Below are 23523 nucleotides of genomic sequence, written 5' to 3' on the forward strand. Positions count from 1 at the left end.
GGCGAAAATGAGCACCTTTTATACATACTTTAGAATTCACCTTCCTCTAAGATGTTCAAATCCTAATTATTTACATATTGTACCTGAGAACAACGCACCAAAATTTTCACCCGACCCTAGAAATTTTCCAAATAAATGCTAATGGTTAGCTACCATTACACATTATTAATTGCCATGCAATGCGCACACATAGACGAAAGTTATAGATTCTGGTTCAGTATAGTATTGACAGGTTCATAGTTCAGAAAGTGGATGTGGCAATGACACTCTCTCGAGGGTGTCTGTGGAGAATTCTACCAAGTGAATCTTACGGAGAGCAAGCAAGATGCGGAATGCAGAGTGCTTCAACTACTTCAACTACTCGTATTATCAGACGGCGTAGATTACGTGTAAAAGAAATTTTTTGAAACAATCATTTAATACCTGTTCAGTTTGTATGCTACATTTTTGAAATGCGACTAAGAAAAGTTAGCAAATGGGTGATTCTCTTTTTAATAGGGTGACGAACAATTTTGATCATGCCTATGAAACATCATATTTGATACCACAGTGATTACTAGTAATATTTTAATTCTCATTCGTAGAGATCTAAAAAAAACAGCGACTAAATCTGCGAAGTGAGGAAGTGAGCAATATTATGCTGGTACTGGAAGAGTCTTTGACATTGTATCACTCCAACGATTCTTAATGAAGGAAGTATTATATGGGAAACTTTGTACATAGCTGCTAAGGTTCAGTGACCGTGTCAGAATTATATTAGAACAAATAAGCCCTCGGTCGCAAATATTAAGTCAAAATTGACCTGGTTTTGACGCTACAATGAGCGTCGTCTTCAGAATTAAACTGTTTTAAAACATATTAGGTATATAATACATTAATAAAATTAAAGATTACACTGACTGGAAAGAGATGTAGTACTTACAAGTCACATTTGAAGAAAAATCTAAGCCGGAAGGGCGAGGCCATGAACAGGTGTAAATAAGATGGCGAGCCGCTAAGGACTGCTCGTACTTGAGTGAACAAGGGTTGCAAAGATTCTTATCACGCCTGAAATTACTTCTACATCTGTCGACGACTCTCCAGCCTAGATAACATGCTTTGATCTCCAAACCAAGAGTCTTGTTGAAACCCTTGTTCACTCAAGTACGAGCAGCCCTTAGCGGCTCGCCATGTTATATACAACTATTCATGACGTCGCCTTTGCGGCTTAGATTTTTTTTTTAAATGTGACTTGTAAGTACTGCATCTCTCTCCAGCCAGTACAAACTTTAATTTTATTAATGTATTATATACCTATTATGTTATAGTACAGTTAGATTAATTCTGAAGACGACGCTCATACTAGCGTCTAAACCTGGTTAATTTTGACTTAATATTTGTGATCGAGGGCTTATTTGTTCCAATATGTTATATGGGATTTCGAACGAAATTGATGATCGGACAGAGGTATACTTGGTTTGGAGATCACAGCATGTTATCTTGGCTGGAGAGTCATCGACAGATGTAGAAGTAACTCCAGCCGTGAAAAACAGAATTGCTCCGGAACCCTCGCTATTCATATTATGTGTTAATACCTGTAGATAGTGTGTTAACATTAACCTCAGACTTCTCACAGACAGTGCATAAAACGGTGTGGATAAAGTTGCAAAAATAATGTCAGATCTAGTTAAGATTCGAATCGTGCAAAGACTGGAGACTCATTTTAATCGTTTAAAACCACAAAATAGTACGCTTCACTAAACGGAAAAGGTGGTACCCTGTGACAACTGTATTAGTGAGTCACAATTGGAACCAGGTAACTAGGAGTAACTATTTGTGGGGATACGAAATGAAATGATTATACGGGCTTAGTCGTGTATTAGGCGGGCGGGAGATATCTCGTTCATTCATAGCATACTGAGAAAATGCACTAATTCTACTTACAGAACGCTCATGGGACCCTTCCGGTAATAATGCTTGTCTGTGGTACCCTATAAAATAGACCTATCAGAGGTTATTGTTCTAACACAAAGAAGAATAGCACATGTGGCAACAGATTTGATTGATCTATGGGAGAGTCACAGTAAAGCAGAAAAAACTTAAATGCCGGACGTCTGCAGACTGGCATTATATGTCCCCCGGAAGCCTACACAAAACGTTTGAAGAAGCGGTATTAGTTGAGGAAATAAGTATTTTTCACAGATCCATACATATCGCGAAGACTCGACTTATTACGGCTCGCTCAGACCACGTGCCACACGGGAATGGACCGGGAAGAAGCCCTAATCAGTGTTTCAACAGAAAGAACCACCTGCCATACACTTTGCAATTGTTTGCAGAAAACTGATGTACAACAGCGACCGTTTAATACGTGAACGAGAAGATGACTGTATACTTGTTTGATGGCGTATGAACAAACTTATTTTTATACTTCTGTCTGAATAGGGACTCATCGTACGAAGAGAAGATTAGACCAATCTTAAGGAACACAATACTCTAATAGAGAGAGTTCACCACATGCAGCATATCTCACGTGATCTGGAAACATGTTGATGTTCATAAATTACAGCGACATCGAAACAAAAACTTCGACAACTACTAATATTCATAAGGCTAGTGTTTATCTGTGCATTTATTGTACGTAAATGCTTATTAAAAGTGTTTTGAAGACAATATTTTCTTTATTTTTTGTTTATTTTTTTTACTTGAAGTGTTGCATTACTCTTGAGAACACTAGAAGCCATTAGAAGAGAACACTGTTGTAATATAAAATTTGTATGTATTCAATTTTTTAACAACGGGTATATTGGCACGAGAGATGCCACAACTTGTATATATTTTCTACAATATATTTTTTTAAGAATCTCAATTGCGATTACTCTCACTTAGCAATTAGTGTTGGCTAAATTTAATTACTTTTACAGGGTCTAAAAGCAAAATAAATTATAACATTAATGAATAACTATTTCTGTAGACAATACTGTAAATACTTAAGATTCCAATACGCGTCATCGACAGAAACGGTTATTTATTAATTTTTAATATATTTCTTTACTATATTCAACGACGATAATTAAATCTGATCGGAACTAATTATCAACTATGACTACTTGAAACGGAGACTGTTGAATTAGGCGCCCCACCTTGTTGTTGGACAACACGAGAAGCACTAAATTGATAGCGTCGGTGATTCTCGACGCGGTTCGACGTCATAGTGTTTTCTTTTACGTGAAGTGGTACACTCCGCTTGGGAATGTTAGAAGTGATTAGAATACACAATTAATGCAAGATAAAATTTGTTTGTTTGCAGTGCACCCTTTGAAATGAAGAGGTTGCATGGCGATTCACCTTACAGATTAACCGGCAAGGAAATAGTAGTTCTACTTCTATTGCAGATTTTACTGAATAGGCGTATGTCATTTCCTGTCGGTTTTCTAAACAAGGAATTCTAACAATATCGAACGAGTTGAAGAGGGACTTTGCTACTTTGTTATATAAGAAAAGCATGCCATCCCTAATTTCACTATATCACAGAAGGCATCTTAGACGTGGTGTTAAACTTTAATATTGCTTCCTTCAAATCATTTACCAAATGTTCGGCCCCCCACCTTGTTGGACAACATGAGAAAGACCTCGTTGATAGTGTAGGTAATTCTGGACGCGGTCTGCAGACGTCTTTGCGTACTACGAATGGAGAACGGAATACTGGTAGTTTCTTGTCCCATTAATGCAGAAAACCGACCGCTGGAAATTTGAAAGAACAATCTCTGCAAACCGATTTAGGACTAACATACCGTCGGTGCCACTGACATTGGAGCGCTAGCTCTTATTAGGTAGTAATCTTTATGGACACCGGACCTGTCCTTTTCAAAAGAATCTTTCGGCCATTTTTCTTAAGGGACTTAGGAAAACTCTAAGAACCTTGTATCTTGTTAACTGTAAGGCGATTCAGATCAAGGAATATAAGGAAACCTTAGGAAGGCAGGACACAATGGTCGTATATTTCCGTGAACCGAGGGCTGCTCCTCAGTTGGAGTCATGTGTTTGAATTGTCACATCTCCTTATCGCGGTACGTACAAGGTGATAACATCGTTAGACAGTTGTTGGGAAGTTCAGAACGATGAACAGAGAGAGCGAGGTGACGCAGTGGTTGAAACCATGAATTCGTATTCGGAAAGAGGACGGTTCAAATCCGCCTCCAACCATCAAAATTTTTATACTAAGATGGTATCTGTTCTTTCGGACATGTCTGAATGAAGAAATACCATCGGTGACCATGCAGCTCGTTAGAATGAAATTACAACGAAAGGAACACCCGTAGCTGCTTACAGGCGTTGACATACGTCAACGGGGACGGATGAAAATGTGTGCCCCGACCGGGACTCGAACCCGGGATCGCCTGCTTACATGGCAGACGCTCTATCCGTCTGAACCACGGAGGACACAGAGGATATCGCGACTACAGGGATTTATCTCTGGCACACCGCTCGCGAAACCCACATTCTCGGCGTATTGTCCCGCACTACATTCGTACTGCCCCCACCCATTATGCTCATTACTCGCGGCGCGATCCCGGGTTCGAGTCCCCGTCTGTCCCCGTTGACGTATGTCAGCACCTCTAAGCAGCTAAGGGTGTTCCTTTCGTTGTAATTTCATTCTAACGAGCTGCATGGTCACCGATGGTATCTATTCTGTCTTTCTGTCTGAAAGAACAGATACCATCCTAGTATATATACAGTTAAGGCTCACCGGCCACTTGACCATCTTCTTCTTCTGTGTGAATGCACAAACAGTGCCCAAACTCTTATGGGAATCGGCAACGCGCCGTGAGTATTGAGTATAACAGGCGGGGCCACTAGGAATGTAGTGCGGGTCAATACGTTGAGAATGTGGGTTTCGCAGGAGGAGTGCCAGAGATATATCCCTGCAGTCGCGCTGTCCTCTCTGTCCTCGATGGTTCAGACGGATAGAGCGTCTGCCATGTAAGCAGGCGATTCCGGGTTGGAGTCCCGGTCGGGGCACACATTTTCATCTGTCCCCGTTGACGTATGTCAACGCCTGTAAGCAGCTAAGGGTGTTCCTTTCGTTGTAATTTCATACAAATTTTGGTTTGCCGTGATTTCCCTAAATCACTCCAGGAAAGTTCCTCCATAATTTCTTTCAAAGGACACCCGGATTTTCTTGCCCATCCCAATAATTTTCTTAGGTTGTGCTCCACCTCTAATTACCTCGGTGTTGACGGACTTAACCTTAATCTTCCTTCGTTTTAATGATCACCATTTGATACTAACATAGCAGATTTTTCTGGGTATGTGAAGCTTCCCTTATATCAATAAAATGAGCTCGAAGAGTAAATAATTATGTGTGTAAACTGCGTTAAAAACTCATATCCGGAAACCATGTTGCATATTTTACTGTATAAGATACTATTGTTCAAAGTGTCCGCAGCGAACACTTATTTCGATCTGGATACAGCAACGTCAACACAAGTGGAAATGAAACGAGAACTGATGGAATTAGAAATATAAGTGACAGCGATCAGCGTGGCAGGGTTCAAATGTCAGATATGACTCATTTGGAGGGATTCAGCGTGAAAGGTCAGAACAAGTCTAGTTCTACGGACAGAACATGTCGGCGACATACAGACTAGAGTAATTCGCAAGAAGTGTAATTTCTAATTTTCGAAATTCTTCACGTAATTGTATTCCGACACAGTTTTAGTGTAGTTATTCACTGTGCGAGCCTCATTAAATTCGATTAACGTAAAATATAGCGGATGTAAAGAACGGAACTGTGTCGTTGAAACCAGATCTGTATACGTAGGGAGAGAGGCTACATAGTTGGGAATGTAATTCAAGTCACAAAAATGTGGGGCAATTGTCGATGATGGACTTTCTGTCACAGTATCACTGATTCCGTTCAGTGTTTGACATCTGCACATCACCAGAAGTTCCAGTTGGCTTCGAGTGTTGTACACAGTCTAGTGACCGATGTCGCCTTTGAAAACTGTGCAGATAAACTGGAGTATGGCGTTGTCATACAGATAAAAAATCAGCAAAATTCGCAGGTACGAATTTCTGTCGTCTTGGCATTTCAATAAATGTCCTTAAGTATCAGTTACAGGCCTAAATATAAAACTCTTACTAATAACTATATACTGATGAAGTAAAAGCAATGTTGAAAGAACGTTAGAAGGATTGTATTATTAAGTTGTTCAGGAAAATGCTTAGTCTTGACATTTCGGGAGTTACAGGCCCGAGATATGTAAAAAATTATGAGTTTCCATTCACAAACACTTCTGTTATTATGATGAGCTAAACCTCTAGTTAATTCATTTTAACGAAGATACAGTGATTCCAAAAAGTATTCATTCCACCTTAGTGATTAGAATGTAACAGGCACAGTCATGAAAAAGCTAAGAAACGAACGATAATTACTTCTTTACATTGGTTAATATCTGTATTTAGAATTAAAATGCTTTTTGGGTTCATATGATGCTTAATTTGTAAATCCACGTTATTTAGAATCATCCACTAGTTGATGCCAAACAAATATTGGTCTAGTGAACAAGATCCCAGGTTGTTGCTTCACTGACACACGTCCCTCTCACTTTCCTTATGCAGTTGTATTTCATCGACTGTAGTGGACAGTTCCCTGTCAATTTTTAAAGCCGTTGCACGATGTTTAATGAATACGGGTCGAAAACGTTGCGAAACTACAAAAGAAGAGGGAGAACCCTCAGCAGGTTGTTTCGAAAATATTTTCAAGAAATCGTACAAATCATTGGCAGACCTACAGTATAGTGAAGACAGTTATATACAGCTTTCATCAGAACAAAAACGTACGAAATTCAATCGCAAAGCGATCCTCCTGCAGTTCTATCAGATATACTTAAATGAGTCAAAAAATAAAAAGTAAACCCTCCAAAAGTTGGTTTCATTTCAGATGCCTACAGGAAAGTCTGTGCTTTATGAAGTTGGGTATGGAGGCTGAATAGTCCGCAGCAACTCAAGCGTAGTCAAAATCAACAGAATAAAGCGAACTGTGTTGCAACACAACATAAATTAGATAGATCTGATTTCTGAAAGTACGTTGTATTTACTGGCCGTAGTCGATTTGAGCTATTTAAGTCAAATGGGCGAGTAATAGTTCGGAGTAAAAAGAATTCTGAAACTGAAGACGGAAATATAACAGCCACAGGTACACATGGAGGACGTTCAGAACTTGTCTTGGGCGACATGAGTGCAAATGGCTTGGGGAGTTTTGTTTCGTTGATGGAATTATGGCCCAGACGTACACATAAACATCCTAAAAACACGTTTATCCAGATGTGTGAACAACACGTATCTTACGGAAGATTATATTTTCGCACAAGATGGTCAAACATTTCATTGAAAATGTAAGAGTATAAGAAAGGAAAAGGAGGCAATAGTACTAGTAATAACGGTCTATATTCAGAGCGTAATTTTCGGCGTAGCAGACGAATACTTATTTTGCATCCTAAACTGCCTGCCTGTACCTTTGAATGCTAACTAAGATAATGTAAATGGAACTCTGACCATCTTTCTTGTATTCCCCTTTTTACTGATTAATAAAATACGTCTGTCCCTGCTGTAGTTCATTGTGACAATTTTCCACTATCTCTTCACACTTAAAAGTAATTTCACTTATTGGACGAATAGTTTTTGTAGTAAACGCAGGTGACAGTCATGCCTCCAAAATTCCATTTACAAGTCAGATTATAAGTGCAAATTATTATTGGTGCATTACGTAGCATCTGATTCAAATCATGCAGTGGTATACATATGCATGATCGGGGATAAAAGGTCTGAAACGCACGATGAGGTCAACAGTACTTTAGGCCCAGAGCTATTCACAATGCACTCGTACCGAGAAGGGCGCCACGCGCCAGATACAATAGCGGCAGGAAACGCCTGTAGCAGGTGCACAGTGACGTCGGCGGCACGGCGAGCGCGGGTTACGCCCACCCGTTTTGTACTCACCCAGTTGGGCGGAGCATCCGGTGGCACACAGGACACAGCAGAGCGCTAACAGGGCGCCAACACTGGACCCCATGGCGTCCGCGTCGCTGTGCAGCCCTCCCCGATGCTTCGTAAACAATCCCTTACGTGGTCCGAGCAGCTTATGTAAACAACTGCACCTTAACGCCAACAGCCACTAATCAGCTGATGACAAAGAGTATAACGAAAGCGATAAATGGTGCTACAGCGTATCGCTTCACGCGTGGTTAGGCGATCACTGTGTCGCCGCACGTAGCACAGTGCCGGAGGAGACCGTCGGCGCGCCGGCGTCGCGTCGGCAGGCGTGGCGTGGCGTGGGCTGCTGCCTGCTGAGTTCGTCGCGGGCCGCTGGCGTCCGGACGGCAGCGCGTCTGAAGCGCCACTGAGGTGCGCGCGCAGCACTCGCCGCTCCGCCGGCGACGACGCGACGCGACGCGAGCCCCGCTGGCTTCGGCCGCGCCCAGCCGCTGCCGCCGCTACCGCCTCCCGGGCCCTCCCTCTCCATTATCGCGGCCACTGCTACAGTAGGCACCCTCTTCCGGGGACCGCGATCGATGTCAACGTACGGTGCGACTTTCCTAAACGAAAATGAAAGCGCCTGCATTTATTGTGACATACGACAATGTCGGCGGCAGCAGCGTGGGGAGCTGGAGTAGAGCGAACACGAACTTCCTCTTTACTCCTCTTAGTTCTCGGACGAGACTGCATCATCTCGTCGATACGAGACTATTCGCCGAGGTGCCTGTCCATGTTGAATCTGTGGCTTCTAGACGATAGTGAGCTAACAGAAGTGGTGGGATACCTCTTAATGTGGTGTCAGTCCTAATTATAGAGTAGTGCAGCAACTCAACGTTGCACAGACTCAGTAAGTCGTCGGAAGTCCCCTGCAGAAATATTAAGCCATTATGCCTATGCAGTCACCTATAACTGTGAAAGTACTGCAGATGCAGGATTCTATGCACGAACTGACCTCTTGATTATGCCCCACAAGTTTTCGACGGGATTCACGTCGGGCGACCACGGTGGCCCTCTCTTCTCAGATAGCCGGCTTCAAAAGCCAACTATCTCAGTACCACAGCCACAGGCGCCATGGTGACCTTGGGACCAGTGAACCCGGGGGGGGGGGGGGGGGGGGGGGAGGAAGATGTAGTGTATGGTCAACAAATCGACGCACATGTCCGTCTTGATTCATGTTGACCAAAAAAGTGGCTTACTGTTTTCTTTCATTTAAGCGATGTTACTACTAACGATGTTTCATAAGCGAAATCGCATTATTATTGCTAATTAATCGACTACCTAACAGACATAAACTAACCGTTTTCTAGTTGTGAATCCACGTAGCTGTTGTTCATTGTGGTGTTTTCTTAATTTCCCAACACAATTCATGCACCCCAATGGGCTAAGCTCGCACAGCCTGCACATTCATACACTCACACCATGCAACACGTACTTCTAATTATCAAGTTTAGCTACCTCCAACTTTTTCAACTTCACCCTAATCTGAACGTTGATCTTCCTGTTGATGTTAACTTATTGGATAGTGGTGCTCATGCAGTTATATGGTACACAATCTGAGTCGAATATTGCTCACCTCCATTTGTACACTCCTTACTGTGCTGTCAGCATGTAATGGAATTCACCTTTGTCTCTGAAACTGACCAACAACCTTCAAAGTTCGACGTTCTGATATCAAATTCCTATGACACATCACTGGCGCAGGTGGTCCCCAATCGAAATACCACAAGGCAAACACCATCACACTACTGCCTATGATGCTTATACAATAGCAACAGACCAACGGATGTCTGTAAGTGTCACCACACTTGAAAACCACCAACGAGGACAAGTCGATCCAGTGGAGATACCCCTAATCGAACCATAGCGAGGAAAATAACCACACTCGAACGTTAACCCGCCTCTGGCGTGGAAAACCCATATCCATCTCGCAAGATACCTCACCATTATCGGTGGCGTGATCAAGTCATGCCCAGATCCACTATCGGATCAAAAATGAACTTCCATGGTACAATTATCGCCTTCTCATTCCGAATGGTGAAAGAGACTGCGCATACGCCCCACAAGCAATGCAGACAATATCAGCGGAAGAAACGAAAACATTACTCCATTCCAAGATGAATTCTGGGAAGAATAGTGTCTCCAAGACATATTAAATTAATTCTGAACAAAAATTGCAATCTTCGCATTGTTCTAGCACATACCTTTGCTGTGGCATGACAAGGTACTAATATCACAGTGTTCAAGTGTCGAACCAACCAGTTTTATTATAAACCCAACAGGTTTCCGCCGCGAAATCGGCACTTTCCTATCCGCGAAATGGATTTGTCTCTATGAAGCATGAGAGGCTGCCAGTAAGTCTCAAATTTACGGTGTATTATCAAAGTGCAAAAGCTGGGCAGTAAAATACAAACGCAAATCGCATTGATCAGATGTCACAGGAGGAGGTCTTATCCGCTAAATACAGTAATAAATCATCCAGAAAGTGTAAAGTGTAGATGTAAACAAATAAAGAACAATACGCCAAATGACTACATAAATGAATTGGAAATAAATGATTCTTAACACTAACGTAATGCTATAATGAGGCCGCAGCGGCCGACTGTGAGTTCCTTTGCGGACTTCTGCTGTGGTTTCTGTAAATGGTTAGGTGGTCTGACCTACTGCGTCATTCTGGTGATCACGCTGCGGGCTTTACCTACCAATTCCTCCATTATTCCTTGTTTGCCATGAGTTACAGACCGGCTGCATTAAGTGGTTAGAATTTTGCAGTCCCCTCCTGTTGATATTTCTGTTTTCGTGAAAGTTACTGTCATAGCTACCCCGTCTACTTCTATCATTCCATTGAGATTCATTGCTAAATCTTTGTCCTTGACACCGGTTTTTTATCGCCCTGTTTCCATTTGTGTTTTGCCCGTCATTATTCCCACCTGATGCACCTTGCGAATTTCGTTCATTATGTCTCATTCAGTCCCTCGCGTTTTGTGCCTCCTTTGACAAAGTCTAACTCTCGTAGAGCGCTCTTGAGTACTTCTATCGTGTCATTACATAAGCCATGGAGCACTTCCTGGAACCTCTCTGGCAGTTTCATGTAGCAGTGTCGCCTTATCTCCTTATCACCTTATCAGTATACGGTCGGCACAGGTCACGGTTCTTGCTAACAAGGTTTTCGAAAGACCGCTAATGAGCTGTGTAGGTCCATTTGTAACAAGTCAGTGGGCAGTGAGCCGTGTGTGCCGCCCGCGACATACCGGTTCCGCTTCGTGGTATCCGCGCTGTGGTGGGTTTGCAGCGATGAGCCTACCTTTCCTCACAGCACCGAGGATGACCGGAGCCGGCTGTTAAACATGAATAGATTAGACAGGGTGAACGTTAATAACACCGATAAACAGCAGTAACGGATTCCTAACTGGAAAAGGAGGAAAGAAGCTCCTATGAACATGTGTCCGGAAATACTTCATTACCTCGGTAGATAGCGCTGAAGAATGGAAGTTCCTCTGATCACGTGCCGTGTGTTCTAGGCTGTGTGATTGACGCAGATTTGTCAGGTGTTGAGGTGTTTGCGCACACGGCTAAGCAGATGGAAACGGGTGAGAGGCAACACGGCCGTTCGAATGTGGTGCACACAGTCTGCCGCCTCCCTGCATGTTCGTCGCTCTGAAAGGATCCATGATCACAACAACGCCCAAAAAGGGCTTGAAATGTTGTGTGATGTGGTTCGTGTCTGTGTGGGTACTTGTTTTGGTGTAGCCGTGCTGCCTCTCGACCGGTTCCATCTGCTTGTCCGTACACAGACACTATCTCGGCTTGTTCCCAAGCTGAATAACAGACCATTCTGTGGCTTAAAGTAGGCTGTGTCAATGATACAGCCTACAGCACATAAGGAACACATGGTACGTGGTCAGAGGAATATTCATTCGTCAGCGCCTTCTACCGCGACAACTATGCATTTCCAGACACATGTCCATGGGACCTTCGGTCCTTTGTTTCCTGCCAGGAATCCGTCCCTGCAGTTTCTCAGTTTCATTTATGTTTACCGAGCATGTTTTGTTGACAGTGCATTACACGTAACGTTGTGCCGAAAGAGGGAGGTTTAAATGTTCGTCGATTAAATGACCGTGTGACACTGAAGTGTAATAGATATCTAGCTGCCCTTCGTCGATTTGGAATTCAAAAGAGGTCTGATCAATTTGGAGGAAACGTAAATCAGGTCAGGAATGAAGTTAATAGTGTAGAATCGGAGACTGAAGACATTAGGAAAATCTCAGATCAGGTGCGAGAAGTAGCAGTATAGTCCAGACGTGACGCAAGGCCAGCCACATTAATCGCACCAGATGCACGAAAAAATACCGAAACTACGCGAGATCGAACAACGCTGGCAAAGTTTAAAGTGAGTGCATTCAGAAAGGCTTTGTATGCTTTCGAAAGTAGTTGAAAAGACACAGAAAGAAATATTAGTAATCAAAGACGAGCAAACAGCTCTCACTATCCAGCAGAATGCACTGGCGGATGAGATGAGGCAAATTCGCTAACCGGTCGCTCGTGAAGAAATTCAGCCAGAATAAATAACACGTCGCCGTGAGTTCACTGGTCACCAGCAATACAAACATAAAATCTTACTACCCAATCCGGAGCCAAATTCCCGCCGCAGGCCGATACACGGCAGGAACGCCCGCTTGATGGAGTACGCCGTTCTGCCGAGTGCTCGCAGTCAGTGGCGAGTAGTAAACTAAGTACGAATCGGGATCACAATTGCGTGGACCCAGACGCACGAAACATTACTACAGGACTCCGATGTCAAGAGACAGGGGTACAACAGCAATCAGGGATCGGTCGGCCATGAAATCTTGGGCGCACACGTGCCAGAATTTAGAGAAAATCCAGGGGCGCGAAATTATGAAAACTTCGACTTAAAACATACTCTCATTTCAAAATGTACTGGCTTACAAAAATGGTTCAAATGGCTCTAAGCATTATGGAACTCATCTGAGATCATAAGTCCCCTAGACTTAGAAATACTTAATCCTAACTAACCTAAGGACATCACACACATCCATGCCCGAGGAAGGATTCGAACCTGCGACCGTAGCAGCAGGACGGATCCGGACTGAAGCGCCTAGAGCCGCTCGGTCACACCGACCGGCACTGGTTTAAAAAAATAGCCACATTTCGTTACTCTCCAAGATCGGGGTTGCTCATTATGATAGGGTACTATCCGAGTCACGGCCACTGGTATACAAATTGGAATTTGTCTGCGAGTACCTGGAAGGCTCAATAGCAGGACGCATGCGTAGCGTTGCAGCAAACTGCCGTAGTTGCGGTGAATTCAGAGAGATATTCCTAAATACCTACTGTTCACAGGACACCCAAGTAAGGATTAGACAGAATATTATGTCAGAGTAGGATTAGGAAGCAAGTTTAATAACACAGCTAATAGGGTGCAGAAGAGTAGGTGGCCTGTAGAAGTACAGATCACAATGGCAGAGTGTTCTTAAAATCCAGTGATTGTATAGGATCTAAGTATTATTAAACTTGCTCTTCAAACAAGTCTTGAATATTACTAGGCAATTCCGTGGTGTCTTTATTATCTCTAAGTTGTAATTCCTTTATTTTTCAGTATAGCAATATGAGGGAATAAGGACCACAGCAGAACGGACCAGGGTGGCTGGTAGGTAATCAATAAGTTTGGTGGGCACATGGTCTTACAGCATGGCGAGGGCTCTACATTGCCGTATTGGCCACACTCTAAAAGATTAGTAGATGACTCCCTACACACCCTCCTTAACTATGTGGGAAATTATTAATTCTTGCTATCCAGGACACGACAATATTAATACAGCATTTTTCGACTGGAGTATCAACGGTAGCGAAGCTCAAATAGTATCAGAACTTCCATCGGCAAGTCTGAACCGCAGCAGACCGCACTGTAAGTTCAAGAACTTCCAAGACTTTAACTTCTGGCGTAGAAGCAACTTTCAGCGCAGTAGTAGTTACGGTGGCAGCCTGGACTAATTACTGTAAACAACAGGCGTGCTTTCTGCTAGTCACTTGTCAGAAGGCAAAGTCGAGGATTATGGCCTTACTCTGTCAACGCTGTTTGTCACAAATCGCAATGGAGCACCATTTCTAAATAAAGTGTTCAAAGACATTCAACAGACTCCTTTTTCATTATCGATACAACCAGGGGTCTCTCGTTCATGATGGGGCTGGAGAGGGTTGCACTCTTGAGATGCCTATTGAGGATGTAGTTGACTCTTAAGGAGAGCGTGCAGAGACACGAAAGTGGACAAAGTCCGCGAGAGTAGTCAGCTGCCCCATTTCCCTCCGTATCTTGTCAAAATGGCGCAGTTAGGACGCGTCCGAAAGAACAGATAACATTGGTGATCTTGACCCTCTCCGAGAATGAAATTACAATGAAATCTAGACCATTATTTGCTTAAAGGTGTTGATAAGTATCAACGGGGACAGTTGAAAATGTGTGGCCCGATCCGCACTCGGACCCGGAATCTCCTGCTTGCATGGCAGACGCTCTATCCGCCTTTTTAGTGATACATCAAGATGATCTTCTGTGTAAAATAAAATATTCTGGAAAACATAAATAAGTGGTCTTTTTCTATACATAATGGTGTAACAATAAAAAACATAAACTGCTTCTATCAGTACGAAACAAAGCGGACCATGTCCATCCACTTGGGCGCGTTCCTCGCTAATCCCGTAGCACGTCGCATTGATGCCGGGTACGTCTTCACGTTTGGTGGTGGATCCTTTACAATGTCCTGTTCCTTTCTGGCTCGGAATACTTGCACGCAATAATCACATTTTCTTGCCTGGTACACCCCAGCTGGGTGGGGGATCAGGAAAAAAAATTGCGTAATGTTGTACACCTCTGTGAATGATGTTCCTGTAGTAAGGCCCAAGAGTCGAATACATTCTTACTGCCCTCTCGGAAAAGGTAAAGCACAGTCAGACGCCCAATCCAAGACACTGCGTTCGTCTTTGTTCGGGTATAGTGTGTCATATCTGGGAGAAGTATTGTCCATGGTTCTATTGCCTGCGTCACCACCCGAAGAAGGAAGGCGGTCATTTTTTGGACCAAACACCACACGTCCGCCGAAGGCCCGCATATCAGGTGATGTTCCTCTGTTTCTATAACATTGCACTGTGGACACAGTGCCGCATCCACCAAATGAATTGTAGGCAACCTGTAACGAGTCACGTATATTCCATTTACTGCCTGATACCACAGTGAGCGCGTCCCCGTATCAAGGTATGAGTGGTGCACTGTACGCTATACCACTGACCATGTCACTGTTGGTTGTCGGCGCTCTACGGCATTATTCCGCCGTAACCGAGTCAAGATGCGATATATATCACGTGTAGTTCCCGTACTGGAAGGCGGCGGTTCCATATGTACATAATTTCATTTCATCATTGCAATAATGAAGTGAAATGTACATAACTGTGTTCCACGAAAAAAGATTCGTATGTGGGCAAGCAATGGTGAGATGTGAACCACCGCTACCGGCGCCAGACGAGAAGATGGAGCCAGTTAGCATATCCAGGTGCCCGTCAGACTTGCCCGGTGTCGTGTCCACATCTTTATCATCGTGCTTACCTAAATAGCCACTGCTAGTTCGCGGACGTGGACGTGTCCAAGACCTCCACGACCACTATTAAGGCTGAGGGTTTCGTATCCGACCTTGAAAGCAGACCTGCTCTCACAAAGTATCCTAATGCCGCTAAGATTCGGCGTGCCAACACCACCGCATAGGAAGAACTTGGGCCAGGTGGGGAATGCAAGAAGCTAAATAAGTGTTGGCGAACGTGATCCGCTGTAATCATGTCCAGATCCCTTAACCTGTGACTTCTGACACTAGCACAACTTGTTTGTAAAAGAAGTCTGTAGCTAAGTGACGCCGTCCGTCGAACGTCTGTAGTGAATTCCTAGGCATTTCATCTTGTTTATAGGATGTATAGGCACTACACTTTCCATCAGAAGTCCTCTCCCGATCTTCGTCGCCCCCGACTTTGCCATGTTCACACGACTTCCCGTAGCCATACCATGCAAATTAATGTGTGTGTGTTATGGGACTTAACTACTAAGGTCATCAGTCCCTAAGCTTTCACACTACTCAACCTAAATTATCCTAAAGACAAACACACACACACATGCCCGAGGGGGGCTCGAACCACCGCCGCGACCAGCCTCACAGTCCATGAATGCTGCGCCCCAGACCGCTCGGCTCATCCCGCTGCTCTTGCCTCGTCGTCTGAACTTGCTAAAAACACTAGGTCATCTGCGTATGTTGTGCGTATAAAATTGTTGTGTCTTATCGTCATTGCTTGGAGTCGATCCCGGCGCCCGCAGAGCAACGACTCGACAGCGATGGCATACAGTATCATCGACAGGGCAACACCATGCATCCATTGATGAGCACTCTGGATGAGGCGCCGTGGAGTAGTCGCAGAACGACGGTGACGAACTCTCCGGAACCTTCATTTGCGTCATCACTTTCACGAATAAGCCTGGCGCACAAAGGCGAGATCGAAGTGTATCAATATCAGTGCACCCCGGAGCCTACATGTTGTCGCCAGGAGATCACATTGCAGTAGTCGCTGAGTGCCGTTTGTATATTGCTATCCCCTCCTAGTTTTGTCGAATGATCGAATGATATCACTTGGCTTAGTACACGTTCAAAGCGTGCTGGTGTAAATCTTAGGAAGAGTCAATGGCCCGTAGGCCTGTATCCCTGTGCCGCCGGTTGGTTTGTGGACAGGAATGATCTTTCCTTCCACGAAGGAGACATCAATTCGCTGTACATCGCAGTCCATCGCGGAGTCATGAGACCTTTAAATGTACGATAAAACTCTAACGGAAACCGTTTGGCCCCAGGGTAATGGTTCGACGCTCCCTTATTGACCCTTCTATTACGTAGTCATCCGTGACTTCCCCCGTTAATTCTTGGTCGGCCGGCGCGTCGAGATACGTGGTTAGCGTTCGTGGGACCTCATTGTTCCACAAAGGCGTTGGCGATGTCTTTTTGGGCTAACGACCGCGTGTGTTAAGGTTCTGCGCCTACGTTGTTTATGCCTGATAACGTGGTACATCGTGGCGTGTCTCCACAGACTCGTCCCTTGCGTGGACTGTTGCTCCCTCCAGAGGGCGTCGTGTTATGGACATTATTTGGGCTTCAAATGCCTCTGAGCACTATGGGACTGAACATTTGAGGTCATTAGTCCCATAGAACTTAGAACTACTTAAACGTAACTAACCTAAGGACATTATACACATTCATGCCCGAGGCAGGATTCGAACCCGCGTCAGTAGCAGTCGCGCGGTTCCGGACTGAAACGCCTAGAACTGCTCGGCCACAGCGGCTGGCTTTATAGCAGCACACCGATTCTGTGAAGGCGCTTGTACAGAAAGATCGCGGAGCATACTGAAAAAAAAAAAAAAATTTCGTTGTTTGGCGCCTCCACATCATCTGCTCTCTGCCGTATGCAAGTAACGCTTAGCGCAATACAGGCTTAACGCATTCCAGCCACCATTGCAATGTCGTCGGACATGTCGGTAGGCGTCGGTCACATACGTGACAAGTGTCCGGTTAAGCGTTTGCACTCGGATTCCCTGAGATGCGCCGTATTCCATTTCCATATACTGCGAGTCCTCAGTAGTCGCTGATGACTTAGGGAGACGCTGCATATGTACTGTAAGAGAGCCATGACTAAGGAATTTATTGCTAGCGCAGTCCAGCAGATGTAATTTCGATAGATTGCTCATGCGCTGCCTTCGATATGTAAGCTTTAAGAGAATCTCAGACCAGAGAGCAATGTTGTATGCAGTATAAACTGTGTGGCAGTAGGCGTCTTAAGTAGTAGCTAGCGGTCTGGCGTATGGAGTTGGCTGGGTCGGTCGTGGGGAGCGATACCGGTGCCTGAGCGATGTAGGATAAGGTAAAAAAGCCTCGAGCATATGTACTATTGTTATATCAAGTGCCCATGTAAATGTTTTTAAAAAATCTCTTAATAATAATCTTTCTTATAAAAATAACTTTTGACAATCATTCATCTCAATTTAAAGAATTTACTAATTTCTCCAATCCATGATCATTCGATTATTGTAAAGAGTAGCTGTGCCAGAAAAATTTCTTATGGGAGCAGATATATACGCTTAGCCGGCGACTTCATTGAGGTAAGAATTTTCAGTTTATTCTGTATGATCTTTCAGGGCCATGACGCAGCACTGCTGACCTCCAAAATTTATCAGTTTAGATTCACAGTCTGTTAATTATTGGAAGGTTATATACGTGAGCCACAATTTTATTTAGAGGTTAGTCACATTTTATTATTCCAATGTTACGGAAGTAAACTGTTGATAGGTTACGCTGAATGTCAATGTTATATATAATTAATTATTTTTTATCTGTGGGGAGGTTACAGTATGCTATGTGATCTTAAAAGGCGACGGGCCACAATTCCGCCATGAGGATCGCACATTCTAGAGGACGTGTTACGTAAATTCGATCGAGGTTACTTGCCGAGTGACTTGTGACATGGGTACATCTGTGTCTGTCGCCATGTGACGTCTTCCACGTATCGATTGGATTCATGTCCTGTATCACTTGCCGCAGCTCCCCAAGGAACCTTGTGTGTAAATATGTGATTAGTGTGACTGATTGATCCAAATACCATAAGTCTTAATCATATAGATAAAACAATTGTGAATGTTAATGCTAAATGGCTTGTTCTGGTAGAAGTATAAGGAAACGATCATATGAAATTATTGAATAATATTACAATGAAAACTGAAATAAAGATTAATGTTGTTCCATTAAATGATGGCTTGAATTGTAGCAAGGGTGCTGATCCGTTAGCGTGAGCACGCAGTTGAAGTCGCCTCCAAATAAGACATGTTGATGCCGGCCTGGTGCAATCTAATGTGCGTGAAATCGGAATCGATCGCACTCTCTGTCGGCCCCGACCGTGCGTAGATGTTAAGGATCCGTATTCATAGCACTGTGAGCACCAGTCCTTGCGCTGACGGCAGATACACCACGTCCTGGCCAACATAGAAGTATCGCTGTTCGGCTGCCGCCGTCTGTAGTTGGTGTAATGTACCTAGCGTGCTCATAGAGGTCGGGGACACAAACACCTTCAACTCCCAGGGAGCTCGACACTCTTTGGCGGGTTTGTGCTTGGCCGCCACGGGGCCCCAGACTTTGCAGTACTTTTCCCCTTCCGTGTTGCATGTCTATCCTCTTGCTATTCGTTTTCCTCTCCCTAGGGGAACATGTCTGGTGTATTATTGCGGATGTTGTGCATTCTGTCGCTGACGTGCGAACAGTCTTCCCTTAGTTTTTCGCTCGCTTTTCATTTCTTCGTTTCCCTTCTCCTCTCGTTCCTTCGTCTCGGCGTTTGAGTGTTATCTTCCTCCTCTTTGTGCACTCCTGGAGGCCGGCCCACGTGTGTGGCGTGTAACATGTGACAGGGTAACGCTTAATTCCCAGCCCCAGGTCAACAGGTAGGATTCGCACGTACACCCTGGTACAGTCCAGTCCGAGGGAGGGGTGATTGCCTGAGCTGTAACCTTCCCAATTTGCCGACTGGTACCTCCGGCAGGTGTTAGGGAGGTGTGTCGTGAGGTGCGAACGATCACCTAAGGCGGGTGCGCCCCCTTGTGAACGGGGGCCCCCAGTTGGAAGGAGCGCGGCATCGGAGATGCTGGCAACCATGGGGGATTTCCTCGCAATGAGTCAATCATCTTCCCAATCAACGCCTACAAAAAGTAAACGCTACGAAGCTAATGATTCAAAGATCTTTCCCGTTGCACCACCGTTCCTCATGGTCTCACGTACTGAAGATCGTCAGTCCTTCACGATGGCAAATCCCTTTATTATCCAGAAAGGTGTAGAAGCAATTGCTGGCCCTATGAAATCCTGCTGTCGTTTACGGAATGGCAAGTCTGATTCTCAAGCATAACAACAGCATGCTTTCTCACTTCTCCACGGTTACCCTGTTCGTGTAGAGGCCCATAGAACTTTGAATTCCTCCCGTGGTGTAATTCATAGCAGGCTGTTCGACGGTCTGATTGACGGCGAAGCATAATCTTACCGCTCTGACCAGGGCCTCATTACCGTTCATCATGTAATGAACAAGGTAGATTCCTCCACATTGCCCACCCGCGCTCTCTTTCTCATCTTTGATAGAGTGGTGCTTCCGTCCAAGCTCAAAGCAGGCTATGAAATTATCACTGTACGGCCATACCCGATACGCTGCTACCAGTGTCATCGTTTTAACCACACTAGAACGTCTTGTCGATACCAAGCCAAATGTGTCACCTTTGGTAGGGATGTGAACGAGGACGATTGTCCACCTCCTTCTCCCAGCTGTGTCAACTGTAATGGTGGCCACGCCGCCTCCTCTCGGGAATATCACGTGTATCTCGCTCAGTGGGCTGTTCAAAAGATCTGGGTAAAGGAAAATGGGCCTTATCCAGTTGCTCGCAAGTTAGTGGCTAATAGCAAACCATGCATTCTCTCGTCTGGTACCTATAGTTCTGCTCTTCATACGCCTCACTCCATGAAGGACGTGTCCACGCAGAGATGTGACCTCCCATTCAGCTCTGAGGTTGTGAAATCGCCCTGTGTCAAGGTAGCATCGCCATCCTCCCGTCCAACTGTGCAACAAGCCATGAAACTCTCGCGAAACCACCAGCTACACAACCAGTAGGCCAGAAAGGACAGGAGTACTCCCATGAAGACTGCCTCTGTCCCTCCATCCAAACAACACCCGAGTCTTCATCTAACCGGAAAGGCTCGAAGAAACCCACCAAGGTCAAGCGGTCTTCTCCTTCGCCAACTCGAGAACGCTACCCCACGACCTCTGTGTCCTGTAGCACTATGGGACCTAACATCTATGGCCATCAGTCCCCTAGAACCTAGAACTACTTAAACCTAACTAACCTAAGGACAACACACAACACCCACCCATCACGAGGCAGAGAAAATCCCTGACCACGCCGGGAATCGAACCCGGGAACCCGGGCGCGGGAACCGAGAACGCTACCCACGACCTCTGTGTCCTGTAGTAGCGCCTCTGCCCCAGCTGTCACTACGTCTCTTCCTCATCATGACTATCCTCCAACGGAACGTTCGCGGCCTTCGGTACCGCAAAGAGATTTTACGGCTGCTTTTAGAGTCCCAGCGTCTCCTTGTACTCTACTTTCTGGAAAAGAAATGGCTCCCTCACGTTGAGGTTTAACATTTCGTACCAATTTGTTTTGAACATCCCTCTGTGGTCGGCATTCCCACTCAGGGTGGCGTCATGCTGCTCATATGGGTTGACATTCGTAGTCAACCCATCTCCCTAACTGCCAATATTCAAGCTATTGCTGTTCGCTTTTTCCTTCCTCACCTGACGTTTTCCCTCTGTACTATATACGTCCCGCCATCATTAGATGTCACCAGGGCAGACTTCCTTCAACTTATTGGGCAGATACCTCCCCCATTTTTGTTTCTCCGTCACTTTAACGCAAATCATACCCTTTGCTAACCTTCTTGACCAATTTAATCTCTTCTGCCTTAACACTGAAGCACCCACTTTCCCTACCGACTTCTCGCACACCTGTTCCCATTTTCACTGCTCAGTTTGCCCATCGTCCTGAGTGGTCAGTTCTTTCTGACACCTATTCCAGCGACCATTTCCCGTGTGCTATCCGTTTGCTGACTCCTACCCCACCCGCGTGCACGGCTAAATGTCAGCTTCCTAAGGCTGGCTGGCAGCTATAATAGTCCTCCTTGGTGACCTTCGAAGAGCAATATTTCCCCCGTTGTGATGAGCACGTCGAATATCTCACAAACGTTATCCTTACTGCTGCAGAACGTTCAATCCCCCGCACTTCCTCTCTACCACGTCGTGTCCCAGTCCCTTAATAGATTGAGTCGTGCCGCGACGCAATTTGTGCACATAGGCGTGCTCTCCGCGTTTCTAACCGCCACCCTACGCTGGCAAAATGCATACATTATAAGCAGAAGCGTGCGAAGTGTCGTCGCTTTCTTCGGGATGGCAAAAGTGCTAGCTGGACTTCATTCACTAGTTCTCCTAACAGTTCCACAGCTTCCCCTGTCGTGTGAGCCCACCTGCGATGCCTCTCTGGAACCAAGATCCATTCCCCAATTTCCGGCCTGACAGTCGCTGACGATGTCATCATAGACCCTGTTGCTAACACCTTGGGCCCCCATTTTTCGGAAGTTTCGAGCTCTTCCCACTATCACACTGCCTTCTTCCATCACTCTGGACTCGCATTTGGGAGGACGGCGGTTCAATCCCACGTCCGGCCATCCCAGTTTAGGTTTTCCGTGATTTCCCTAAATCGCAAATGCCGGGATGGTTCCTTTGAAAGGCGACGACCGACTTCCTTCCCCATCCTTCCCTAATCCGATTAGACCGATGACCTCGCTACCTGGTATCCTTCCCTAAAACAACCCAACCCTTCCTCCATCGGAAACGAGTGGAGAAGGCTCGGGTGATGCCCTTCTCTTCTCCGAATCGTGAGCTCTACGATGCCGCCTTCACTACAAGGGAGCTAGATCTTGCTCTCAGTTCAGCCTGATGCTCCGCCCCAGGACCAGATGTCTTCCACATTCAGACGCTGCAGCGCTTTTCCCTTGTGGGCAAGCACTTTCTGTTTAACACGTACAACCGCGTCTGGGCATAGGGCACATTTCCTGGACGCTGGCGTGCAGCCACCGTCATACCATACCTAAGCCCGGTAAGGACAAAAACCTTCCTTATAGCTACCGTTCCATCTCTCTTACCAGCTCCTTCTGCAATAATCCTCTGCCTGCCAATAATCCTCTTCAGTGCGGATGCACTCTCTTTGCTTTAAGTCTTACGAGAATCGGTAGATAGACTGCCGCGAGTAATGAATATAGCGCGCAGGGGCACTACAAACGTAGTATGTGGATAGTAAGATGGAAAAGTGGGTCTCACGGGGAGCATGCCAGAGATAAGTCACTGCAGTCGCGAAATCCTGTGTTTTCGATGCCTCAGTCGGACAGAGCGTCTACCATGCAAGCAGGAGATCCCGGATTCGAGTCCCTGTTGGGGTACACATTTTCATCTATCCCCGTTGATATTTATCAACGCCTGTAAGCAGCTAATGTTCTGGAAATAATTCTTCATATTCATATATTATTCTTGGTTGTCGAGCCAATTGGCGGGCAAATTATGTAAGTAAAATCGAGGTCTTAATTTAAGGTAAACACCTGGAAGGCTGGCTCAATTTGATGTTTCATTTATCATTTCCAAACAAATATTTTTTTATTAATAGTAATTGTATCATAATCCAAGTTAGAGTTGCCTGGATTCTTGCCAACTTCGTGGAGATAGCAAAGTGTTTTTAATTAATATCACAATGCATAAGGAGATTTGCATTATACATAAAATTACAAATGGTACTCGAAGAACATGTCAGCTGTATCATACTATAATGGCCCGATTACAAAC

General features: G+C 45.0%; 1 protein-coding gene across 1 annotated transcript in view; it reads right to left on the reverse strand.

Annotated features, from left to right (window-relative positions):
* LOC126266972 (hemicentin-2-like) overlaps positions 1 to 8385 on the reverse strand; it is an 852087-nt gene extending 843702 nt beyond the window's left edge. Inside the window, exon 1 of the mRNA XM_049971700.1 lies at positions 7984 to 8385. Coding sequence (XP_049827657.1) covers positions 7984 to 8056 — 73 coding nt within the window. The 5' untranslated portion in view covers positions 8057 to 8385. The remainder of the gene's footprint in view (positions 1 to 7983) is intronic.
* Between the last annotated feature and the right edge of the window lie 15138 nt (positions 8386 to 23523).

The sequence above is a fragment of the Schistocerca gregaria genome, chromosome 4 (genome assembly GCF_023897955.1).
Source record: "Schistocerca gregaria isolate iqSchGreg1 chromosome 4, iqSchGreg1.2, whole genome shotgun sequence".
Lineage (NCBI taxonomy): Eukaryota > Metazoa > Arthropoda > Insecta > Orthoptera > Acrididae > Schistocerca > Schistocerca gregaria.